This window comes from Scardinius erythrophthalmus (assembly GCF_964197995.2).
Source record: "Scardinius erythrophthalmus genome assembly, chromosome: 3".
Taxonomy (NCBI): domain Eukaryota; kingdom Metazoa; phylum Chordata; class Actinopteri; order Cypriniformes; family Leuciscidae; genus Scardinius; species Scardinius erythrophthalmus.
In genome coordinates this window covers 775293-802500 of record NC_138223.1, presented here as the reverse complement: position 1 = coordinate 802500, position 27208 = coordinate 775293, and the positions used below count along the sequence as shown (strand labels likewise).

General features: G+C 42.1%; 3 protein-coding genes across 6 annotated transcripts in view; all 3 read right to left on the bottom strand.

Moving 5' to 3' along the window:
* grk1a (G protein-coupled receptor kinase 1 a) overlaps positions 1–1225 on the bottom strand; it is a gene marked incomplete at both ends in the record, with an annotated part of 10968 nt that extends 9743 nt beyond the window's left edge. The window contains one exon of the mRNA XM_081361342.1: positions 524–1225. Within this exon, the coding sequence (XP_081217468.1) occupies positions 524–1225 (702 nt within the window). The remainder of the gene's footprint in view (positions 1–523) is intronic.
* A 1622-nt stretch (positions 1226–2847) lies between these two features.
* tfdp1b (transcription factor Dp-1, b) lies at positions 2848–17535 on the bottom strand. 4 transcript variants are annotated; one of them, XM_081361377.1, is made up of 12 exons: positions 17330–17535; positions 15765–15823; positions 15553–15619; positions 12239–12342; positions 9421–9560; positions 8182–8344; positions 7024–7170; positions 6214–6282; positions 4824–4975; positions 4564–4730; positions 3521–3575; positions 2848–3428 (listed from the first exon to the last, which is right to left on the bottom strand). In XM_081361377.1, exons 2-12 carry the CDS (start codon positions 15774–15776, stop codon positions 3302–3304), a joined length of 1203 nt encoding a protein of 400 aa, XP_081217503.1. In that variant the 5' UTR covers positions 15777–15823; positions 17330–17535; the 3' UTR covers positions 2848–3301. The 4 variants fall into 4 exon arrangements, with proteins under 4 accessions (XP_081217503.1, XP_081217505.1, XP_081217502.1 ...); XM_081361379.1 differs by having other exon boundaries at positions 9448–9560; positions 17330–17525; XM_081361376.1 differs by lacking the exon at positions 17330–17535 and adding an exon at positions 16572–16710.
* A 1279-nt stretch (positions 17536–18814) lies between these two features.
* tmco3 (transmembrane and coiled-coil domains 3) overlaps positions 18815–27208 on the bottom strand; it is a 17868-nt gene continuing 9474 nt past the window's right edge. Inside the window, exons 8-14 of the mRNA XM_081361819.1 lie at positions 26951–27140; positions 23201–23318; positions 22667–22862; positions 21869–22019; positions 21568–21647; positions 21336–21485; positions 18815–19501 (exon numbers count right to left, since the gene is read on the bottom strand). Coding sequence (XP_081217945.1) covers positions 19388–19501; positions 21336–21485; positions 21568–21647; positions 21869–22019; positions 22667–22862; positions 23201–23318; positions 26951–27140 — 999 coding nt within the window. The 3' untranslated portion in view covers positions 18815–19387. The remainder of the gene's footprint in view (positions 19502–21335; positions 21486–21567; positions 21648–21868; positions 22020–22666; positions 22863–23200; positions 23319–26950; positions 27141–27208) is intronic.

Here is a 27208-nt window from a genome sequence, read left to right as displayed (position 1 = left end):
AAAAGTCACGTTCCCATAATGCTTGAAGAATGACACAATAGAATGTTCACACAAGTTTTTCCCAACTCAATGTGAATGTTCTTGCTTCGAACTCATTTCGACTCATGTTTACCCACATAAACACGCAGATCTTCATCCCTCACAGCCTCTCCTCTTCTTGTAGAGTTTCTTGCAGGCGTAATTTGAACAGATATTCTAACAGGGAACGTTTTGTTCTATTAACGTTACGGGAGCGTTAGTTAAATGTTATCTGGTCTTTCATAACGTTCTCAAAGTGTTAGCACAAAAACATTATTTACACATCACCACGTTTCAGTTGGATGTTCGTCTGATGTTTTTTAAAAGTTGTTACTTGTTTAAGAACGTTCATAAGTAACATTCCATAATGTTTGACGAATGATACAATAAAATGTTACATTAACTTTTTTTTTAACGGGCAGATAACACTCAGATATCAACGTGAACATATATCTGGGAACGAGCCTATAATTCCCAGCTCAACCGAGCCTGATCCCCCTCGTACCTCATAGCCTTTCCTCTTCTTCAGCCTCTTCTTGTTGAGCTTCTTGCAGGCGTACAGCTTCCCGGAGCCCTTCATCTGACAGGCGGACACCTCTCCGAACCCTCCCTTTCCCAGAACCCGGAAGTCCAGGAACCAGTCCTCTCCGATCGGCTGCATCTCCAGCCACTTCCACTGCATGAAGCGCTTAAAGTACATGGTCTCCAGGTAGAACGTGAAGGGAACCTCTTTGAGGAAGTCGAACACACACGCCAGGATCTCCACGAACAGATCATCCGCCGCCTCCTGGTGTCGTTCCTTCACCTTCGTGATTTCGTTCTCCGGTAGAAACGGGCAGAAGAGCTTAGCCGACGGCTCCATGTAGCGCTGGAGGATTTTCCCGGCTTTCTGAGCCCGATCTTTATCCTCGGCCGTGTCGTACGCCTCCACGTCTTTCCAGAGGCGACTCGGGCCCTTGTACTCGTTGGTGGTCTCCAGGTACTCTTGAAACAGGCGTTTTCCGATCGGCTGCTCCACGCAGATGCTCTTGAACTGCAGGTCCAGGGTTTCCCGCAGGTCTTCGCACACGGTGATGTGCGGGAGCTTGAGTTTGGCATGGTACTTCTTGTCCCGGTTGGCCGCCGGGTTCGCGGATCCGTCGAAACTCCCGCGTGCCGAGATGTACGCCGAGTTGGCCACCACCGTAGTCAAGCCTCCGATGTCCATGTCGAGGAGAAGAGTCTGAGCGAGGACTGAGAACCGGACGAGGATAGACGATGGAGAGTCACAGCGAGAGCATTGGAGCTCAGCGCCTGAGACTGGAGGAGTTCGGGAAGATCATGAGATTCGGGATAGGGGTTCGGACAGCGAACGAAGGATGCGCTGTCTGATGGAGAAGTGAACGATAAGCCCTGACACACACACACACACACAGATCTACCTGACTCAACATCTTTCATAAGGGTTTATCCTCTAACTCCATAATACCTTCCTCGGGTTAAAACCCTTCACTGATGGAGGAGCGAGATCCAGAACTCACTCGCTGGGGAAATAAACCCCTGAAACAAGAAAATATTGATGAATCATCAGTTGTTATGCCTTTAACAAACTAGAAAAGCTGGATGAAGATTTTTAGATGGTTGATGAGCTGAACTACCAGCCTGGTTTTAACCTTGATTAGACCAGCTTAATTAAAGTGTAAATCCAGCTTTTAATGTAGTTTATGTGTCTATGTGGTGTTTTTAATCTGCTTTAAGACAAAGCATGTGTAAATTCATAAGTCGACAGCATTGCTGAGTATTTCCTCCTTAAAACTGCAGTGAACCAAAGACAGTCTCAAACACACGCTTTGAAATCGCTGGTGTTTCTGACGTCACAAACTACCTTGTAACCAATCAGATCAACGTGTGATCGTCAACCAGTGGATCTCTGAGCTGAGCGAGTGAGTGGAGGTGGGGCTCATTTGCATATTCATAGAACCGCGCATACTAAATGAGGCAAGGGTGTCGAGTTACATTCAAGATATTTTAAGGCATTTGAAGAATATGTAATTTTGGTGAACAAAGAAGATCAGGGAGAGTAAAGCTTCTGGGAAGCATCAAGGTGAGGGTCACGTTTATTGTTGTTCAATGGATTTTCACGCGTGAAACCCAGATATTTCAATAGGAATGCACACAATTGGGAATTTTGTGTAAGGGTGAAAGATTTCGTATCGCCTTGCTTGGTCTGAAGAGGCTTCTCTGTGAGCGTCATTGTCACAAATATTCAACGTTTCCTAATTAAACCTGGGCATGATTTTGGTTTCATCCGCGATGAACTGACGAAGAGCAGCAACAAATTATTATATTCAAAGATTATGAAGACAAATATTTCTCTTACCTTAAAATGGAAACTATATTTTCATTTTTATCATATCAAGAAGTAGAGTTCGAACATATCTCGAACTCAACTTCTTCCTGACATTACTAAACACGATTACAGATTTACTGTCCCTGCACTTATTATTGAATTATATGAATCATATAATTTTCTCTTTTCTCAATCATTTAAATGAAAACGTGAGGGTCTCGCAGGTTTGATGTCTTGCTAATGAAGTGATGATGGTAAAGGAAAGGATCTTTTTAATAAAAAAAATTCCCATCTGATAACTATGGAAGCTTGTTTCCGCCACAGAATAAAACATTTCAAAAGATAACTGCGACTTTTTACATCAGAATTGTATTTCTTTCTTTATTTTTCAGAATTGCATGATATAAACTTGAACTGTGTTTATTAATTCTGTGGCGGAAACAAGCTTCCATAGATTACATTATTTCACAGAGAGCACAAAGAACATCCACACAAGCATATAAATCATTGGTTCGGTTTAATATCTATACATGAATAAGAAATCTATATTTTCTTTAGTATTTGATACATTGTACAAAAAGGGCCGGACGTTTGAGTTGTTGATCTCGTGTTCTCAGAGGTCATCAAAGCTCACGCCAAACGTCCCCAAAAAGCTCCAATATCAAAAATAGCTGCCGATGAGAGCCAATCACAACAAACGGGGTAACAGGTAAAACTGCCCTCAGCAAACAGTGCTAAAGCCTCGATAACTCGCTCTGCAGGAGTTCTTCCACAGGTACAGCAGCGCAAAGACGATCACTCGAGCTTATCTGCTCATAAGCTACTGGAGATAACAGACTGAGCTGAAGAATTATGGGACGCATTTGAGGGAATCCTTACAGCAGGACAAACAAGAGGGAATCTGCATAATATCACCGGTTCTGGAGCTGAAGCAAAGCCATCCAATCAGAACCGCTAATCATCATCATCATCATCTTCGTCTTCATCAGAGTCTTCTTCCTCCTCGTCCTCTTCTTCATCCTCCATGTGTGACGACGGCGTCTCGTCTCGGGACCCGTTTGAGCTGGACGGGCCTCGGTCTCTGTCGGATCAGAACAGCTCGTGTTCACTCGCGCTACACACACGTCAATAACACACTGATCAACATAATGGTGGAGACCATGTGATACTCACGTGGCCACATGGGAAAGCTTCCCGATCAGCTGGTTAACGGCACCCTGCGCCATTTCTACAACAGATAAACACTCATGAAGGTCAGCACACACACACACACACACACACACACACACACACACACACACACACACACACACACACACACTCTCTCACACACACACACTATCTTTGTGGGGACTCTCTATAGGTGTAATGGTTTATCTATTGTGCAAACTGTATATTCTCTCCTCTTACACTAACCCTAAACCTACTCATCACACACACACACACACACACACACACACACACACACACACACACACACACACACACACACACACACACACACACACACACACACACACACACACTAACCCGACCCCTAAACCTACTCATCACACACACACACTCACTCACTCACTGACTGACACACACACACACACACACACACACACACACACACACACACACACACACACACACACACACACACACACACACACACACACACACACACACACACAGTCTGGTGCACTATCTTTGTGAGGACTCTCCATAGACGTAATGGTTTTTATACTGTACAAACTGTATATTCTATCCCCTTACACTGCCCCTATCCCTAAACCTACCCATCACAGGAGACATTCTGCATTTTTACATTTTCAAAAAAACTAATTCTGTATGATTTATAAGCTTTTGTACCCATGGGGACCTCAGTTTAGGTCCCCACGGTGACACGAGTCCCCATGAGTCTGTGTGCATTCAGGTTTAAGTCCCCACCAGTGTAGAAAAACATGTCCACACACACACACACGCACACACACACACACACACACACACACACACTCCTCTGACCTGTGAGGTAGGGCTGCAGGGCTTTAGGGACGAGGGTTCTGGTGATCTCTCACACGCACACACACACACACGCACACACACACACACTCCTCTGACCTGTGAGGTAGGGCTGCAGGGCTTTAGGGACGAGGGTTCTGGTGATCTCTCACACGCACACACACACACACGCACACACACACACACACACACACACACACTCCTCTGACCTGTGAGGTAGGGCTGCAGGGCTTTAGGGACGAGGGTTCTGGCGATCTTCAGCTGCTCCGGGTTACAGCGACCCGACTCCAGGCCGAACGCCAGACCCATGCGCTTCAGAACCTCCACGTCATCGTGGATCTCGAACATGCTGTCGAAGTTAAACAGGTACTCGAACCTGCGGAGACACGAGCGTCAGAGCGGGACGAGCTCACGCCAATCAGAGGACGAAGACACGGAGACACACACACACACAGACGTGCGCGCTCACTTGTCGTTGGAGATGCTGCAGTCGATGACGGTCCTCTTGCTGGTGTTGATGATGATGAAGGGCAGGTGGATGAGTGTGTTTGGAGAGGGAGATCTCTGGCTCTGACGCTCCGCCTGACGGTTGCGCTGCACCAGGTTCTTAAACGCGATTTGCTGGAAATCAGGAGAGATGAGACGTACAGGAATCATCATTCCTCATCACCAGCACGGGAAAGCAAATAGTTGCCCATTCATTCATACAGGGAAAATCAAAAGAAAATACATCAGACTTGGTTTTATAAAAAAAAAAAAAAAAATAAATAAATAATAATAATAATATATATATATATATACATATATATAAAATCATTCTTCACAATTTAAATAAGACATCTGTAATAAATAATGTTAAATGTGCTAAATTGTCATTAACATATTGTGTAATTAATCAAAACTTGGTTTCACAATTTTTTTTTTTTTTTTTTTTACATTTTATATTTGATTTGAATTGTTACATTAAATGCTGTTACATTAAGACATCTGTAATAAACAATTATGGCTTAAATTAGATGAAAATGTGCATTTAAAAAAAAATCTCTTCACACAAAACAATATTTGTTTATTTGTTATTGGATTTTATTTATAGCTTTATCAAATGCCGTTAAATAAGAAATCTGCAATGACCATTTGGGGCTTAAATGTGCTTTAAAAAATGTCCTTAACAGCTAAATATATATAATATATATATATATATTTTTTTTTTTTGGGTGGTTTTTGCCTTTATTGTGATAGGATAGTATAGAGTGGACAGGAAGCGAGGTGGGAGAGAGAGACGGGGGACAGGATCGGTAAAGGTCCACGAGCCGGGATTCGAACTCGGGTCACCCGAAGCGCAGCGGCACTATATGTGAGGCTTGAGGCCATGAGGCGATCGGTGCCGACAAATATCTATATATTGTTTTATTAAATCAGACTAAAACTAAAAAACAGCAAGCACAAAATTAAACGCCACACATCTCTCTCTTCTGTCGTTTTACCCGTCGCCCATATAAACGAGAAGGTATGAGGTGTGGTGTATATGAAACAGTGATGCAATGAATATATATATCACGGATGGGCAACTTCAGTCCTGGAGGGCCACTGTCCTACAGAGTTTAGCTCCAACCCTGAAAAAATCACCTGCCTGTAATTTTCTAATAATCCTGAGGACCTTGATTAGCTTGTTCAGGTGTGTTTGATTAGGGTTGAAGCTAAACTCTGTAGGACAGTGGCCCAGGACCGAAGTTGCCCATCCCTGATATATATATATATAAAAACAGAGTTCTGAAAGACAGGAAATGATGCAATGAATATATATATATTGTATATATATAAAAACAGAGTTCTGACAGACAGGAATTGATGCAATGTACCTGCAGTATGAGCTCCTGCAGCTGAGACTGTTTGTGTTTGATTCTCTCGAGTCGTCTCTGCCGCTCGACCTTCAGGAGACACACAGATGACACACTCACTCGTGAACACGGCTGTGTGTCAGCGCTGCACGATTAATCGCACTGAAACTGCACGCCATTTGGCAAAGGCTGAGATTATATTATGCGCAGCTCGTCAGTTCAGCGGCTGATCGTAGTAAATGCTCCATCTGAACACCAGAGGGCGTCTCACACACCCCAAATATGTCCCGCAGAAGTACCATAACACACATCATTCCAGGAAACCCGTCGCTGTATCTGAATAAACCGAAGATTGAAAGCTTTGATCAAACACGAATAATAAACACATGACTGCTTTATTCTGTGTCAGAAGCTCATCATCTCACAGGAGGAGCTCAGCTGTCCTCATGAAGTGAGTCTGGAGTAAAGGCATGTTATTAGTGTTGTCTGTTGTTGGACAAGAGGTTCATAAATGCGTCTCGTGTTTGTAAAGATGTTTGACGCGTGTTCTTTTTTCAAATGCACGTTATAAGCGACTCAAACTCAGTGCTGTCAGAGTGAGCCGCGTTTCCTGAGCTGTACGGCACTGACACGCTGCACATTACAATCACAGCCTTGGCCGTTCCATAATCGAGAGACAACTCAGTTTAAGTGCGATTAATCGTGCAGTGCTACTCATGAACATTCAACACTTTCCTGCAGCTCAAACAGTAGAGCGGTGACGCTTGCAACGCCAAGGATGCAAGCGTCTGCCAGATGCATAAATGTAAATGAACCCGGGGAATGACTGACCTCCAGATCCTCACACTCCTGAGCCGAGTTAGTAGGGAATCCAATCCACTTGATCTCCTTCTTGTCTTTGGAGATGATGTTCATGGCCATCAGGACGTTCAGGGCGTCGTAAACGCGTCTGCGGATGTTCTTCTGATCGTACACGTGCTGGAGGACCAATGACACGAGTCGGTGAGCAACGTCTCTGTCTCTGTCGCGTTTACATTACCCTTCAAACTGCGCAAATTGAAATTGCGAGTTGAAAATACGGCCAATGGAAACACGGCAATTTCACGCAAAAACTCCCATATTTCGCAAAAATGTTTTTTTTTTAAGTTCTAGGCCTGAAAATATGGCGTTTTAGTCGCATAACATCCGTAATTGGAAACGCCGTCATTTCTCAAGTTTTATATCGACATTTAGAAAATATCACAAAAGTTTCACGCAAATGTGACCCTGGAAAACAAAACCAGTCACATGACGCACGGGTATATCTGTGGCAATAGCCGACAATACATTGTATGGGTCAAAATTATAGATTTTTCTTTCATGCCAAAAATCATGAGGATATTAAGATCATGTTCCATGAAGATATTTTGTACATTTCCTACCGTAAATATATAAAACATGTATGTGTGTGAGGGAATGCAGCACAATCGCCAACATTAATGAACAACTTTAAAGGAGATTTTCTCAATGTTTCGATTTTTTTGCTCCCTCAGATTCCAGATTTACATTCCAGATATTGTCCTATCCGAACAAACCATTCATCAATGGAACACTTATTTATTCAGCTTTCAGATGATGTATAAATCTCTATATATAAATGTATAAATAATGAAATGTTTAAACTCTATGTATAAATAAATACATTTGAAAAAATTGACCCTTGTGACTGGTTTTGTGGTCCAGGGTCACACATCTGTAATGGAAACGTGGCTCGTGATTGACAGCAAGCGAGAGTGTGTGTGTGTGTGTGTGTGTGTGTGTGACTGACCGCCTCGTTCGGGGAGATATGTGTGTGTGTGTGTGACTGACCGCCTCGTTCGGGGAGATGTGTGTGTGTGTGTGTGACTGACCGCCTCGTTCGGGGAGATGTGTGTGTGTGTGTGTGACTGACCGCCTCGTTCGGGGAGATGTGTGTGTGTGTGTGTGTGTGTGTGTGTGTGTGTGACTGACCGCCTCGTTCGGGGAGATGTGTGTGTCACCGGAGCTGAACTCCGTCACCAGCTCGTCTGCCACCTCGTTGTAGGACGTCACCACCTTCTTCTGCACCTTCTCACACACTTTCATGGAGAAATGCCTCAAACCCTTCCCGCTTTTATCACCTTTCCTGCTGCGCCTGCCAGAGGAGCCATGATGATCGTCACAGGAGATCTCAACAAAAATAACAACAACAACAACAACAACAGCAGCAACAGCACCACAGTGTTGCACACGCACTCGTCCAGATAAAGACGTCAGTGGCGGCCAAAAGTGTCACAGAACGGGACATGTTTTAAAGATCCTCCTTCTGTGTCTGAGAACTAAAGAAGGGCGTTCGACATTAGCACAGCAACATTACCCAAACACGGAAGTTTGAACACATTTCTCCTCCAGGGAAACAAGCTCATTCCATGTGACTGATTATAGTGCATTGTGGGACACCAGTTTGATGATATTCATGAGCTGTGAGTGATGAACTCCTCGTGATCCCGATGAGGACGGCACAGGGCGGCACGATGGAGCAACACCAGCATCCAGATTCGGCTTCGGGCAATTACCAAAATATATATAATAGATTTTTTTTTTTATAGTACATTTTGTTTATTTTAAAGAGAAATACTTCAATAGTATTAGGTCTTGTTTTGTTTTTTACTTTTTTATTTTATTTAGCAATAATAAATAAGTAGTCATATTGATATATAATATAATTAATAATAATTTTTATTTTTAAATGAAAAAAAAATTATTACATTTTTATGCTATTTTATAGACATATTGATACAGAATCTCAGAAGTTTGGCCTGATTGTGCAGCTCTACAATCAACAACAGCAAACCAGGATTTTTATTTTTGTTTGTTTGAAAATTAAATAAATATTAGTATTGTATTATACATTTTTACTTTAAATGTGTAAATATTTTTTTTATGTTACATTTACTTATTATTATAACATTAAATAGTAATTTAAATAATGCAGATAAGTAACTTTTTATTTAGTAGTAATAATAATTTTCATTTTTAATAGTTTTTTAATTTTTAATTCTATTTTTATGCTATTTTATAGACATGTTGATACAGAATCTCATAAGTTTGGCCTGATTGTGCACCGCAAACCACGTTTTTTTTTGTTGTTTAATCAGATTTTTAAAGCCATTTTCCCATGGGATCGTGCCGCCCTCTTGCCGATCACAGGAGCGTCATGAGCTGACGTACACACACTGGAGCCGACGGTGGACTAACCCAGTGGACCAGGGCGAGGACTCGTGTGTGTTCTGGGTCTGTGGCGTGTGGAAGTGTGTGTTGGGCGAGCGCGGGCCGGGTAACAGGACCGTCCTCTGAGGGGTTCCCATCACCTGCAGGAACACACATCACACTCACAGTCAGTGTCTTAAGGCGAGACACGGCAGGCAAAAACAACGGGGTTTTTTACTGGTCAATTTTGAGATTTGGGGATATTTGTCTTCAATAACATGTCTTCTTTCAGACTTGTGGTGAAACAAAGTCTGAAATACACGTTTAGGTCTTTATTTTACACACTTTGTCTGTTTGCTTGTCTGATCTGTATAGTCACAGCGTGTACAAATAACAAGGCTATATGAGACAGATCATTTTTTAATCGTATAAATACTGGGAACTATATTCTCACTAGGCGTAGGAGCACAGCTACTTGGGCAGAGTGGCTACTTGGGCGGAGTGATTAGCGCAGCACACGAGACGCCCTGTTGTTGATTTAGCTGTGCTCCTACGCCTAGTGAGAATATAGTTCCCAGTATTTATACCATTAAAAATGGTCTATGTCTCATATAGCCTTGTTATTTGTACACGCTGTGACTATACAGGTCACAACATGTAAATAGGAAAATGTTTGCATTATTTTGTCACTTATTCGGATTAGTATGCTACCATTATCCATTTACATCCAGTCTTTGTGCTAAGCTAGGCTAGCGGTGGGTGCGTCAAATAACACTTACAGAACGCACAGAAATGAAAAAGGTATGTATGGACTTATCTAACTCTGGGGGATACTGTGAATAAGCTAAAGTCCCAAAAAGTTTTCCTTTAATGTATGTAATCAACTGGGAAAGTTTCATGCTGCTATTAAAAAAGCTTTACAGAGATAACAGGATAATAATGCAACAGAGTTTGTTTCTAGACGAAAATAGCGTCTCAGTCCAGCTTAAGTAAGTTCAGTGATGCTTCATTTCTGTAAGAAAGTTATTAATTTAGTTCATTTATATATATATAGCCGCTCTGGAGAAACCGTGAAGTCATCGTCCAGCTCAGTTTAGTTCTCATATAATGTTGTCAGTGCAGGAGATCAATAATATTGTTGAGTATTAAATTAAATGTCCCCGACTACGCAAGACGAAAGGCAGAGGAAAGGAACCAAAACTCCATCAGTGACAGAATGGAGAAACCAGACTCGGTCTCAGTTCTCCTCTGGCCAGCGAGCGAACAGTGTGTGATTATGATCATGATTCAGGCAGCATCACAGGTCAGAGGTCAGACTGGATCAGAACATTCAGAATATCACCAGTGCGGGCGAGAGAGAGTTCTGCGCTGTGCTCGTTTCTCCAGACTATATTACTGTATTAGGATGATAATGCTGATGGTGAAGATGAGGAGGAGGCTAATCCCGCTGACTCCAGCGTTCTGTGATCCGCTTACAGACTCTCACGGGTCACCTCACACAATGTTAATGGGAGGGAGTGGGAGGGGCCAGCGAGTGTGGTCATGTGACCGCTCATGCTTCACTAAAGGGTTAGTTCACCCAAAAATGAAAGTTCTGTCAGTAATTACTCTCCCTCATGTCGTTCCAAGACTTTCCTTCATCTTCGGAACACAAATGAAGATATTCCTGATTAAATCTGAGAGCTCTCACTCCTGCATCGGCTTCTCTGTTACTGAAGTGAGTGAGTTCAGTAGAGTAACAGCAGCGCTTCTGGGTTGTACGTCAGAACGCAGGCTCACTATTGGCCGACGCTGGTCATGTGTGTTTGGGTGCACCCCCATCCTTCATGCCGACTGAGCTTTCAATGTTGTTACGGAAAGGGTGAAGCTGATTGGCTGGTTCATGAAGTCTAATGACGGGTATACTGTAAAATCCAAATTTAACTGAACCTCCAGCACGATTTGAACATCCATTGACCCAGCAGGAAATGACCATTTTCACTTTTTATCACGAAATTAACTCGTTTCAGCTTCTTCTTCTAATGTTCTGCCCACAACATGCCCACAGAAATGGCGCCGGGTCGGCAAATGCCCGTATGTTGTGACGTCACCTACATCTGAATAGACAAACTCGAGCGCGCGAAAGACGCGATATGTGAACGGCCCCTTGGCGAGCGACCTCCAATCAGGACCCCTGCGACAGACCTTATTCAGAGCAGCGCCGCTTCGGTCAGGTGGTGTTTATAGCAGAGGGGGCGGAGCTTTAGATTCTAGAGACCATTTGATTGGACAGGAGATGTAATGAGACGCTGTGATGTCATAAAAATCCCTGATCCATTTTAGCGGACGTGAGAGACTAAGTTTTGAACGCTTATATCTCCTAAATGCACATTTTGTCATTGTTTTGGAACACACCAGATTATTCATAACCTTAAGGCCGTGTGTCCACCAAAGCGTTTTTACTCGCGGCTGGCGTGTTTTTTCAATTGTTTTCAATGGGAGCGCCGCGTTTTTAAAACGCCATGAGCGTAACGAGGCGCTGAGCGTCTTTTTCACGCTGAAGCGCTGAGCGTTCGGCGTTTTTTACTGGTCGCCGAGAGTTGAAGAATGTTCAACTTTTGGTAAAACGCAGCGCTCATCACTGTCACTTTTTACCCAACCGTCCAATCACAGTGGAGGAGGGGCGGGACTAATACCACACCGACCAACCGCGTCCGCCACATGATTCTGCTTGTACAACGTCAACAGATGACAACAACAAGCATAATAACGGAACAAAATCAACAAATGTGTGTGTGTGTGTGTGTGTGTGTGTGTGTGTGTGTGTGTGTGTGTGTGTGTGTCATTGCGAGACTCTTACCACATGTGGCAGCACATGAGCACCGGTGAGTGTTTTCGGCAGGATCTGTTTGACCGAAGAGATGGACGCCGGATGAACAGTCAGGAACGACAACACACCTGCAGCTGCAACACACACACACACACACACACACACACACACACACAGATCATTAATATTCATACGTCCTGATGAAGTGTTTTTCATTACAGCGCCCCCTGCTGGTCAGGAAGTCACCGTCGATGTTATTAGATCAGCAGTGGCTTCATATATAAGCGTTTGCCACGTGAATCTACAGTCAAACATTACTCAGACACAGATATCATGTGTGATGTTGTTCCACTAGTGTGATCAGGACACTATAGTTCATTTCTGTAAGTGAGGAGAGCAGAATAAAGTAAACTGTGACATATTACACCCAATAACTCTTCATACAGAGACTAAAATGGGAGCAGAAATGATTGGGACACTTTGAGCTGATCATGTTTTGCTGAAGTGTGTTTTCTTTAATTGCTAATGCTCTTTTTACTAGCTTTACATAAATTAGTTTAAAAGTTTGGGGTGGGAAACATTTATTAATGTTTCTGAAAGAGCCTCTTCTGCTCATTAAAGCTGCTTTTATTTTTATCAGAAATACAGTAAAAACAGTGAAATATTATTATAATGTAAATCATCTGTTCTCTATGTGAATATATAGTAAAGTGTAATTTATTCCTGTGATCAAAGCTGAATGTTCAGCATCATTACTCCAGTCTTCAGTGTCACATGATCCTTCAGAAATCACTCTAATATGAGGATCTGATGCTCAAGAAACATTTATGATTATTATCAGTGTTGAAAACTGCTTAATATTTCTGTGGAAACTGATACATTTTATTTTTCAGGATTCTTTGATGAATAGAAAGTTCAAAAGAACAGATTTTATTTGAAATAGAATCTTTTGTAACATTATAAATGTCACTTTTTATCAAATTAATGCATCCTTGATGAATAAAAGTTAATAAAATTATCTTACCCCAAACTTTTGAACAGAAGTATATATTTGTATCACATTATTAGCATTCAAAACGTATATATAAATCAATAATTGCATTATATTTTCTCATTTTTAAACACATTGTAGTGTTTGAGAAGCTAGTGTGATCATATTAAGAAAAATCATCAGACATTATTTTTAATTGTCACTTTTGATCAACTTAATGATAAAAGATATTAAAAACAATATTTTGAACAGTGATGTAATTGGATGTGACTTTACACACAAGGTTAGTCAGCGATTAACAGTAATAATGTTTAGACCCCAGCTGTCGTTACCCATCATGCACTGGGCTCAAGTGTGTAATGAACCCCAGCTGTCATTACCCATCATGCACTGGGCTCAAGTGTGTAATGAACCCCAGCTGTCGTTACCCATCATGCACTGGGCTCAAGTGTGTAATGAACCCCAGCTGTCATTACCCATCATGCACTGGGCTCAGTGTGGAATGAACCCCAGCGGTCGTTACTAGGGATGCAAATTATCGATTAATTCATTAATCATTAGTTGATTGACCTTATCGATCGATTAACAATTAATTGATAAGCGGCTATTTTCCTGAGAATGTAAATTTCTCACGGTATCAATAGTGTCTTTAACATAAAAAAGCAAAATATTGCTTATATACTGAATAAAAATGCATGTTATATTGCTCAACTGATGTTTTATTGTAACAGTTGGGATACGGTACAGATAATGGAATTTATGTAGTTTAACGAAATAAATTATGCACAGAAAATTAAAATACATAAAAAAAATGTAAAAATAATTGTAAAAAAAAAATTGCATCACAATAAGTGTATTGTGATTGTCACTAACATTTTAGTAACTAAACTGAATTTTATTAGGTTTAGTGACAACATGTTACAATGTTTACATGGTACAATTTCTGGTAAGCTACGCTTTTTTATTTCAATTCAATTACCGGTATTGTGATTTTATTTAATATTGACTCATTTGGATAAATATTAGGTAGGCTACACAAGATAGACATTAATTTTTCTCAAGAAAAAAAAACAACTCACCTAATGCTGTAAACATACAGAAAGCCCTATCAGCTGGTAGTAGGCTATTATTTAAGGTTAAAAATAATTAAATATGATGCGTTTTTTATTATAATAACTTTATTTAATGATACAAGTAAAAATATAATAAATATGTAATATAGAACACATATTTAGCAAAATACTCTCTATAGCTATTTCTTTTCTTGCCAACTACGTGCTATAGCCTATATTATGTTCATTAAATGGCTTTCCTGAGGTAAATGTGAGATAATTGTTCTCCAGCTATGTTATTGACCTATTCACGCTGATGAAAAACACTGATTGATCGATATTATGTATGAGAAATATACATTTCGGTAAGTTGTACTGTATCTTTCAACAGTGTTCGTGGTTTTTTTTACTATTAGCTAGTAGCGTTTGAGATGATCGGTTCACGTGCGCTAGGGATCTGTCACTTAACATTTACAAGCGCCAAAACGGTATTTATTGTTTGAATTTCGTAATAAAATTGACAGAATCTGAGAGCTGAGTTTTTATATATCATAGCTAACCTGGGGTGCGTTTCCCGAAAGCATCGTTGGCCAACTATGGTCGCAAGTTCCGTCGTTACCAATAGAGTTCAATGGACATTGCGATGAACTTGCGACCATAGTTGGCCAACGATGCTTTCGGGAAACGCACCCCGCCTCTGTCTAGCTTCGCGATTTTTCTGTGCATGAGATAATGGATGTGTGGTGTGATGCGTGAGGGCTGGCAGCTCTGTTTCTGAAATGCTCCCACATTCCCCTCCGTTTTGACCGCCTCATGTTTGGTTTCTTTTTTGCCGCCTCAAGTTTGTGTCGGGTCTCTCGCCGCCCGCGAGAATCTCGTGCACGTTCGCAATGTTCAATTAACCGACAATAATTTTATTTAATCGAGTAAATTCTTGTCGACAATTAATCGATAATCGATTAACCGTTTACATCCCTAGTCGTTACCCATCATGCACTGGGCTCAAGTGTGTAATGAACCCCAGCTGTCATTACCCATCATGCACTGGGCTCAAGTGTGTAATGAACCCCAGCTGTCATTACCCATCATGCACTGGGCTCAGTGTGTAATGAACCCCAGCTGTCATTACCCATCATGCACTGGGCTCAGTGTGTAATGAACCCCAGCGGTCGTTACCCATCATGCACTGGGCTCAGTGTGTAATGAACCCCAGCGGTCATTACCCATCATGCACTGGGCTCAGTGTGTAAAGAACCCCAGCGGTCGTTACCCATCATGCACTGGGCTCAGTGTGTACTCACGTTTTCCCGGACTCAGGGTCTGGTTGACAAACAGCTTTATCTCTCCATTAGTTTCTTTGAGTCCAGCCTGAGGATCAGAGAGACGGAGATTATGATCTTATAAAAGAAATGCTGGAATTATTACATCAACATGAGCAGTTCAAAGTTCAACTGGACAGGGAAAATATGGCACATGTGTGTGTGTGTAATATCGTGAAGCGTGTGTTTCTTACATCTTTAGCCATGATGTAGACCTGAGCGTGTGGCCAGTCTTCGCTCTGAGACGGCAGTTCTGCTGAGACACAAACACTTTATTAAACTCATCATGAAAGTGAAGTTGCACTGGTCTTCTCTCCTCTATTGTGTCGTATACCCGAGCGAAACGCTTCAGGAACAAGATCAAATGTGGGCGGGGCTTGATTGTGTCTGTGGGGAATTGATTGGATGGTTGTGGTTTGTTATTGGCTGATCTCATGTGAGTGACAGGTTATAGCCCCGCCCTCGGGCCAGTAAACACGTCATCAGAAAGGGAAGTTACTCTGATTCAAGATTACAGTGAGCTATCAGATATTATGAACTTACATAATGCATGTTTAATTAACTCAACTCCATGTTTATTGGACTAAGATGAATATTTATGAAATTCTGTCCACACATATAAACAACAACAAAAAGAAGTTGCACTTTTCTGAGCTCGATTGAATGGAAGCCCGTTTCCACCACATAAGAAAAATACGCTTTAGTAAATCTTAATTATGTTTTATTCACATAAAAAGTCATAATTATGACATATCTGAGTTAGGCTGTCATAATTTATACGTATTTATGTCATGATTATATACTTTTAACAACGGGCTGTTCGGATGAGCGGCTTGTGTTCGGAGAGCGACGCGAATCATCATCGCATCGCGACCCTCGCGCTGTTGTTCGCGTTAGCTCGACGCTGCTAACGCTAAGCTAACCTAACCTAGCGAGCTAACGCTTCTACTTACCTCGCACACACACACACAAACTACCTAACATACACTGATTTATCTTACCGTAACTACCCCGCTCACATTCGCGTCATATCTCGCGCTGATATTTACAGTTAGTTGGATAAAAGTCAGTGTTTATCAGCGAGCTACTTCAGCTATTCCTACACACAGCAGTCAGTCAAACTGAGCTTGGCGGCCTCCCGTGAGCGCGCGTCATGATTGGATACACGCGATGTGACGTCAGCGCGCATTCACAACTCCACTGGGAAACACGAGTCATCTCAGCGAATCGGTTCATAAACGAATCAGTGATTCACTCGAGTCATCAAACACAGAATCTTCGCCACAGTTACTAGTTATTGTAATATGTTAATGCTTTGGCAACACTGTGATACACAGCCATGCTAATGAAGCTCATTTGATTTTTTTTAACTATTATAACGGTGTTATTAACATAGTATATGGGATGTAGCCTACATACATCAAACTCAAAATGGCAAAAAAGAGTCTGAAAGCTCTATCAGTGTGAAGGAAACCTAATAATAAGTTGTGTATGATCATTTTAACATATGGTTAATAAAGTAAGTAACTTTTATAAGGTCATAGTCTGATGTTTAGGGTTAGGGAATCGATTCGAATGAATCATTACCAGAATGATTCGACTCGCACACCACTCGGTCTAAACTTTGAATTTGTTGTTAATTCAGCTATCAATTTTACTCAAGAAGCCTGTATATAAATCAAAGCTCAATTTAGTTATGGATGTAATGATGATAATCTGTATGTTAATAACACGCAAATGAGCTCCTGTCGTTACTGACCTGGTTAAAAGTCTGTTTCTGTGGTCTGGTGTTATTCTGCTGCCTTCACGACGAGCTATCGGAATCATCGTAAATACTAGTTTCCTAGTTAACTGGACATGAACGCGCTCTCAAGCTCGTAATCGCGACTTCAGAAGAGGGAAGTTTCCGACAGCACGTGAAGGCAGGGTTAGGCATGTGGAGACATGTCTGTAATTCACAAACACAGATCCAGCAATGCATAATGACATTTTTAAAATGCAGGTTGACATTTACACTGCTGGATGAAAGGCTTTTTAAAACAAGTTTGACCATAATGTTGACTCAATGTGTAGGCTACGTCTCGTTTCGTATTTCTGCCACAGAATGAAAAACAAATCATGCTTTGGTAAATCTTATGACAAAATAAAAATTATGAATAATCAGTCAAAATTATGACATAAAAATATAATTAAGATTAATTATATAATGTAAGTCATAAATATGACAAAAAAAGTCATAATTATGAACATACTAAGTCATTATTATGAGATAAGACATAATTATTAATTTAATTAAGATTGAAAAACTGAAATTATGACATACCAAGTCATAATTATTAGACACATATACTATACATAATTATGAACATACTAAGTAATCATTATTGTGAGAAAAGTCATAAATATGAGATAAACAGTCATAATTATGAACATACTTAGTCAATATTGAGATAAGACAATTATGAGATTAAAAAAGATGAAATTATGACAAAGTAAAAATTATGACAATAAAATTGAATTATAACATACTAAGTCATAAATGTGAGATAAATAGTCATAATTATGAACATACTAAGTCATTATGAGAGAAGGCATAATCATGAGATTTAAAAAGCTGAAATTATGTAATTAAGATTCAACTGACATACTAATTCATAATTATGAGACAAAAATTCATATTTATGAACATACTAAGTAATCATTATTATGAAAGAAGTCATAAATATGAGACAAAAATTCATATTTATGAACATACTAAGTAATCATTATTATGAAAGAAGTCATAAATATGAGATAAAAAATCATAATTATGAACATTCTGTCATTATTATGAGAAAAGGCATAATTATGAGATTAAAGGTGAAATTAAAGTAAAAATTAGCATCTTAAAATTTAATTATGACATACTAAGTCATTATTATGAGATAAGTCATAATTATGAGATTAAGAAATTGAAATTATGACACAAACATTTAATTATGAGATAAAAAGTCATAATTATTAACATACCAAGTGATTATTATGAGATTAAAAAGACAAAATTATGACATCAAAAGTTGAAATTATGACTTTCTATGTCAATTTCGACTTTTTATCTCATAATTATGATTTTATCATAATTGTATATTTTTAGATGGAAATGAGCTTCTGTATTTGGCCCTGCATATAATACGCAAATTCACAACAATGTCTACATCTCCTGTGGTTCAGTCATTCCACATCAGAAACACAAACACAAACTTTATTTTTATTTTTTAATGGTATTTTTTGCTCCTGGAGAGAATCAACAGTCCCGAGGAATGATTCATAATTCAGTTCATCTGTGAGTAACGTGAGACCCGCCGCCGTGTGCACGAGTTCAACGCACGAGCCGCTTCACATCGGCTCATTTCAAGGCACGCATTACACAAATAAATAACGTTTGGTCATACATAACATATTACAGCAGACATGAAGACACATTAGAAAAGTTGTGCGTGAATATATTAAAGGATTAGTTCACATCTCCTGATGATTTACTCTCCCCCTCGTCATCCAAGATGTTCATGTGTTTTTTTTTTCAGTGGAAAAGAAATTAATATATGGAGTCACTATATGGAGAACAATCCTGGAGTGTTTTCCTCAAAAACCTTCATTTCTTTTCCACTGAAGAAAGAAAGACATGAACATCTTGGATGACGAGGAGGAGAGTAAATCATCAGGAGATTTTAATTCTGAAGTGAATTAATCCTTTAATGCTGAAGTTGATGATCTGCCCTTGTGTTTCTCACAGCATCAATATGATGCATTCGTTTGCCGTGAGCGTCTCCGGAGAGTCTCAGGTGAGTGTTTTACGGTCGGGTCGCGGGATATATCGGATCGTAGCGGCTCTCCACAACACCGGAGCCAGGAGGAGACTGAGTGTGGTGACACTGAGGACCAGCAGATACACCTGTGAGGAAGAGGAGGAGAGGAAGGTCTATTACTGTACAATCTGCAGTCAGAATAACAGCAACATCTCTGATGACGAGGGCGGGGCTATAACCTGTCACTCACATGAGATCAGCCAATAGCAAACCACAACCATCCAATCAATTCCCCACAGACACAATCAAGCCCCGCCCACATGTGTTCTTGTTCCAGAAGCGTTTCTCTGGGATATACGCAGAGGTGTAAAATACTTGAGTAATTTTACTTGATTACTGTACTTAAGTATTATTTGGGGGGATTTTTACTTTACTTGAGTACAATTAAAAATCAGTACTTTTACTTTTACTTAATTACATTTTTTATGAAAAAAAGTACTTTTTACTCCTTACAATTTTATTTACAGTCAAAAAGTACTTCTTTTTTGGAGATCACTTCATTCTATTTTTCCTTGCTATTACCAAACCAATTTTATTGCGCTGATGCCTAGTTTAATTAAGCTTAGTGTCTAGTCTAGTTTAATGAGATTTGTTTTCACATATCACCAAATTGGTCAGACATGTTCATTCGTCCTTTGGAAGTGACGTCATGTCGCATCTATTACCACAATGCACAGCACCTTGACCTAGAAATTAGAGAAATTATAACAGTCATTCTCAGGGGGGCAATCCAGCAGCCAACCCCCGGCGGCCGCCATTGACTAACAAGCCATCACCTGCTGTTAGCATTCCATTGACTCCCATTCATTTTGGCGTCACTTTGACAGCGAATAACTTTACATCTGAGGTGTTTGAAGACTCCATTTGTCCATTGTTTATTTCTAAAGAAACACGACTATGTATAAAAGGCTCCATTACCTTGTAGCTTACGTTATGGCCCCGTAGAAGCAGTTTTTGTAAAAATAGGCTAACGATTGCGTCATAACCACGCGACTCTCTGGAAATGACCATATAGACAATCGGGGGGATTGGAGGCATAAAGTCAAGGGAGAAGCCCATAGAGAGTCATAAAGTTGCTCCTGCTCCTAGCTCATGGACGGCTCCTACTCACGCTCTCTGTTTCTGCAAGTTAGATTTCTCTTGGCACAGCTACTAGAAGACAGACGGGTTGCTCACGTTACATCCACGGCGTCAAGCTCATTTGAGTCTGTGCAGTGCGCTCAGCCATCAGGAAGTAAGTGCTTCTAATTTGCTTCACTTTTCTCCGTTGAAATCTATGGGTCACTGTGTCCATTTCTTTTACTGTCTATGGTCAATCAGTGGAAGAAAATGGAGGAAGAACGTGATTCAGCTGCGAACACAGTCCAAAATCAGCCACAGGATCAAGAGCACCCGTGGCCGTACCTTAGCGAATTCTTTTCTTTTAGTGGTAAAAGCATGTTTAGTGGATTGTTTAAAGAATGTTGCATACAGGCATTAGATAGTAGTCTTATAGTTTGATAAGTAAATACAATTAAATACAAACAGTTCTAAAGCAGGATAAAACCTTGTATATGGTTCATTCACTTCATGATTTTAGAAATTAAAAGCTTAAACAAGAATCTCTAGTTTTCATTCTTGCTGTTACTTTTACTTCTTTAATACTCAAGTACAATTTTAATGTGGTACTTTTTTACTTTTACTCGAGTACGATTCTGGCCAGATACTTTTACTTTTAATTGAGTAAAATTTTCCCTCAGTACTTGTACTTTCACTTGAGTAACATTTTTGAGTACTTTTTACACCTCTGGATATACGACACAATAGAGGAAAATAATCTCAAAGAAACTCTTTTATCAGATCATAATCTCCGTCTCTCAGCTTCCCTTTCATGCTGGGTTAAACACCAGGGCATTCTGGGAGTAAACGGACACCACTGACCTCTCGAGAGATGATGCCGGCCCGGCGAGCGCGACTGCCCAGGACGAAGGAGAACTCGCTGACCTGAGCCAGTCCTGCCGACACCAGCCAGCGCATGTGCCGAGAGCCCGGCGGGAGGGCGGCCGACAGAACCAGAACCGCCATCAGGAACTGAGAACAGAACCGCAGAACCGCAGAGAGATCCATGATCATGTTCCTGTTCTGGGAATCAGTGTCATGTGGACAAACATACCTTCATGATGACCAGCGAGAAGGTCAGGACTAGCAGAATGGTGAGCTCGTACAGGACGAAGGTCGGGAACACGTGCAGCCCTGCGGACAACACACACACACACGCGCACACACACACACACACACACACACACACACACACACACACACAGCCACCAGACACTTCCATCAGAATTTGGTTGTATTTGATTATGTATTTATAAACCTGCCTTCGATATCAATATAGTCCGCTTATTTATGACTGGATTCTGCGCTTTCCTGCTAATATCCCATAATTCTCAGCTCCAGGACAGGCCGCTCACCAATAGATGCGAAGAAGATGATGGCCAGGAAGTCTCTGATAGGTTCAGCGCAGCTCATGACCTCAGCGGTGACCATGTGACCTTGTGACGAGAGCAGCGCTCCTGCTAGGAAACATCCCAACTCCATCGACACGTCCATGAACTCTGTGACCTGGAAGACATCGCAGATTATTACACGGCTCTGGGGAATACTGGATTCTGATTGGTCAATCACACATCCAGCGGGATATTATCCCCAGATGATAGCTCTGCGTTTAAAGACCTAATAAAATATTTAGAATCAGATCAATATTTCATGTCTAATTATTTACTTCTGTGGCAATTATTTGTGTAATAAGCGGGGACAATGTACATCCAGCCGGTTGTTATCTCAGAATAAACCCCTTCAGGTGTGTGTGTGTGTGTGTGTGTGTGTGAGTTATCTCAGAATAAACCCCTTCAGGTGTGTGTGTGTGTGTGTGTGAGTTATCTCAGAATAAACCCCTTCAGGTGTGTGTGTGTGTGTGTGTGTGTGTGTGTGTGTGTGAGTTATCTCAGAATAAACCCCTTCAGGTGTGTGTGTGTGTGTGTGTGTGTGTGTGTGTGTGTGTGTGTGTGTGTGTGTGTGTGTGAGAGTGTGTGTGTGTGTTATCTCAGAATAAACCCCTTCAGGTGTGTGTGTGTGTGTGTGTGTGTGTGTGTGTGTGTGTGTGTGTGAGTGTGTGTGTGTTATCTCAGAATAAACCCCTTCAGGTGTGTTCAGAGAGAGAGAGCTAGAGAGAGAGAGAGAGAGAGAGAGAGAGAGAGAGAGAGTGTCACCGTCAGCATCAGGAACACAAAGGCACTGGTTCCCAGCACTAGGATCTCCTTGTTCCCTTTGCTCTCCGCGTGCAGCTTCCTGTAGAATGGACCAATCAGATGCGAGCGCAGAATCCAACACATGATCAGCACACCGGCCAGAGACACCAGAACCCGAGCCAGCAGAACCAGAACATGCAGAGTTCCCATCAGCACACTGGGACACACACACTTCAGCTCATCAATCCCATCAGCACACTGGGACACACACACTTCAACTCATCAAGAGTCACGTTTATAATGTTACAAAAGATTCTATTTCAAATTAAAGCTGTTACGTTTATCAAAGAATCATGAAAAAAATTAAGAAATCAGGGTTTCCACAAAAATATGAAGCAGCACAACTGTTTTCAACACTGATATGATGCGAGTTCTACAGTGCCACAGCGAGGTCGGTGAGTCACCTGTCCTATCTATTATTGTTCATTACTGTTTTGTAACGTTTTTTTTTTATTTGTTACTGGATAGTAAAAATAAATAAATAAAATTATTCACCTGTCCGTGTCTCCAGTTCCTCCCTGAATGAATGTGGGCATGACGGCGATGAACAGGCCGAGCTGCACGTCCTGCATAACCAGCATTCCCAGTAAAACACTGCTGTAGTCCAGCTCACCTGTCAGCGCACACACACACACACACCGATGAGAGGTGGTGTTACAGTAAATATAATCAAACATGACTCATTGCTTCCACTAGTAGATCTGATCATGTCGTATATACAGTGCATCCGGAAAGTATTCACAGCGCTTCACTTTTTCTACATTTTGTTATGTATTCCAAAACGGATTAAATGAATTATTTTCCTCAAAATTCTACAAACAAAACCTCATAATGACAACGTGAAATAAGTTTGTTTGAAAAGTTTGTAAATTTATTAAAAATAAAAAATGAAAAAAATCAGATGTACATAAGTATTCACAGCCCTTGCCATGACACTCAGAGATGTTTCTACAACTTTATTGGAGTCCACCTGTGGTAAATTCAGTTGACTGACCATGATTTGGAAAGGCACACACCTGTCTATATAAGGTCCGAGCTGAGAACCTTCCAGAAGAACAACCATCTCTGCAGCTCTACACCAATCAGATGGAAGCCACTCCTCAGTATAAGGCACATGACAGCCCATCTGGAGTTTGCCAAAAGATTGAACTCTTTGGCCTGAACGGCAGGTGTCATGTTTAGAGGAAGGAAGGCACGGCTCATCACCTGGCCAATACCATCCCTACAGTGAAGCAGCATCAGCTGTGGGGGAACTAGGAGACTAGTCAGGGTCGAGGGAAAGATGAGGAACTGGGAGACTAGTCAAGGTCGAGGGAAAGATGAGGAACTGGGAGACTAGTCAGGGTCGAGCGAAAGATGAGGAACCGGGAGACTAGTCAGGATTGAGGGAAGGAATTTGGAACTGGGAGACTCGTCAGGATCGAAGGAAAGATGAGGAACCGGGAGACTAGTCAGGATCGAGGGAAAGATGAGGAACCGGGAGACTTGTCAGGGTCAAGGGAAAGATGAGGAACCGGGAGACTAGTCAGGGTCGAGGGAAAGATGAGGAACCGGGAGACTAGTCAGGGTCGAAGGAAAGATGAGGAACCGGGAGACTAGTCAGGGTCGAAGGAAAGATGAGGAACCGGGAGACTAGTCAGGATCGAAAGGAAAGATGAGGAACCGGGAGACTAGTCAGGGTCGAAGGAAAGATGAGGAACCGGGAGACTAGTCAGGATCGAAAGGAAAGATGAGGAACCGGGAGACTAGTCAGGGTCGAGGGAAAGATGAAGAACCGGGAGACTAGTCAGGGTCGAAGGAAAGATGAGGAACCGGGAAACTAGTCAGGGTCGAAGGAAAGATGAGGAACCGGGAGACTAGTCAGGATCGAAAGGAAAGATGAGGAACCGGGAGACTAGTCAGGGTCGAAGGAAAGATGAGGAACCAGGAGACTAGTCAGGATCGAAAGGAAAGATGAGGAACCGGGAGACTAGTCAGGGTCGAGGGAAAGATGAGGAACCGGGAGACTAGTCAGGATCGAAGGAAAGATGAGGAACCGGGAGACTAGTCAGGATCGAGGGAAAGATGAGGAATCGGGAGACTCGTCAGGATCGAGGGAAAGATGAGGGACCGGGAGACTCGTCAGGATCGAAAGGAAAGATGAGGAACCGGGAGACTAGTCAGGATCGAAAGGAAAGATGAGGAACCGGGAGACTAGTCAGGGTCGAGGGAAAGATGAGGAACCGGGAGACTAGTCAGGATCGAAGGAAAGATGAGGAACTGGGAGACTAGTCAGGATCGAGGGAAAGATGAGGAACCGGGAGACTCGTCAGGATCGAAAGGAAAGATGAGGAACCGGGAGACTAGTCAGGATCGAAAGGAAAGATGAGGAACCGGGAGACTAGTCAGGATCGAGGGAAAGATGAGGAACCGGGAGACTAGTCAGGATTGAGGGAAAGATGAGGAACCGGGAGACTAGTCAGGATCGAGGGAAAGATGAGGAACCGGGAGCCTAGTCAGGGTCGAGGGAAAGATGAGGAACCGGGAGATTAGTCAGGGTCGAGGGAAAGATGAGGAACCGGGAGACTAGTCAGGATCGAGGGAAAGATGAGGAACCGGGAGACTAGTCAGGATCGAGGGAAAGATGAGGAACCGGGAGCCTGGTCAGGATCGAGGGAAAGATGAGGAACCGGGAGCCTAGTCAGGGTCGAGGGAAAGATGAGGAACCGGGAGCCTGGTCAGGATCGAGGGAAAGATGAGGAACCGGGAGCCTAGTCAGGGTCGAGGGAAAGATGAGGAACCGGGAGACTAGTCAGGATCGAGGGAAAGATGAGAAACCGGGAGACTAGTCAGGATCGAGGGAAAGATGAGTAACCGGGAGACTAGTCAGGATCGAGGGAAAGATGAGGAACTGGGAGACTAGTCAGGATCGAGGGAAAGATGAGGAACTGGGAGACTAGTCAGGATCGAGGGAAAGATGAGGAACTGGGAGACTAGTCAGGATCGAGGGAAAGATGAGGAACTGGGAGACTCGTCAGGACTGAGGGAAAGATGAGGAACTGGGAGACTAGTCAGGATCGACGAAAAGATGAATGTACAGAGATGTCCTTAATGGAAACCTGCTCCAGAGCTCTGGATCTCAGACTGGGGATCTCTTCCAACAGGACAATGACACTCAGCACACAGCCAAGATAAAACAGGAATGGCTCCGGGACAACTCTGGGAATGTCTTTGAGTGGCCCACCAGAGCTCAGACTCGAACCCGATTGAGCATCTCTGGAGAGATCTGAAAATGGCTGTGCACCGACGCTCCCCATCCAACCTGATGGAGCTTGAGAGGTTCTGCAAGTAAGAATGGGAGAAACTGCCCAAAAATATGTGTGCCAAACTTGCAGCATCATACTCAAAAACACTTGAGGCTGTAATTAGTGCCAAAGGTGCTTCAACAAAGTATTGAGCAAAGGCTGTGAATACCTATGTACATGTGTTTTTTCGTTTTTTATTTTTAATAAATTTGCAAAGATTTCAAACAAACTTCTTTGACGTTGTCATTATGGGGTATTGTTTGTAGAATTTTGAGGAAAATAATGAATTTAATCCATTTTGGAATAAGGCTGTAACATAACAAAATGTGGAAAAATGTGAAGCACTGTGAATACTTTCCGGATGCACTGTATATACCAAAGACTGTAAAAAAATATGGATGTAGTGTCTGTGATGTCACTCGTCACTAGAAGCCCAAAGTGGGTGGAGCCGGCTGTCGCCATCTTGGCCGCGAGTCACTCCCGGATAAACAAAAATGTGCAGCGAGGCAAATTAGCTGAGGTGACGTGACGCTAACAGACAGCAGACAAACGGCTAGTAGTGACATCAGCGGCAATCCACCTGTCACTCAAGTGGCCACACCCTTAATTATGCAGAACTTTAAGGCTTAATATAATTTAAATGGATGAGTTATAAAAAAATTCACCCCCCTCACAGTCGTCATGAAGGGCAACGTTAGCTTTATAGACCAAAACCACTTTTTGCACCCGACTGTAAACATGTTTTTTTCTGCTGTAAAGTTGGATATTTTAACATGGGGCTTTATGGGATTGACTCTCTTCTGCAACCGGCCTCTAGTGGCCAGTCGATGAACTGCAGTTTAAGTCAGTTGGATTGAAGAGAGAGACAGGCAGGTTGCAACTTGATAAATACACACACCACAGCTGTGAGTGGATGGACCAGCACACACACACACACACACACACACACACACACTCTCACCCTCCTTGGACTCGGCTCTGGATCCTCCGGCTAGAAAGCGAGACACTACTGGAGTGCTGGAGAGAGACAGACAGCAGGAGATGAAGACAGTCTGTGAGGGCTGAAGGTGGAGCATCTTACCCCACAGCAGACCAGCGGACACCATCAGCAGACTGAGACCCCCAGAGCCCTGCAGCGAGATCCTCCACACCTGAACACATCAACAACATCAACATCAGAGAGATCCTCCACACCTGACATCAATAAAAACACATGAGC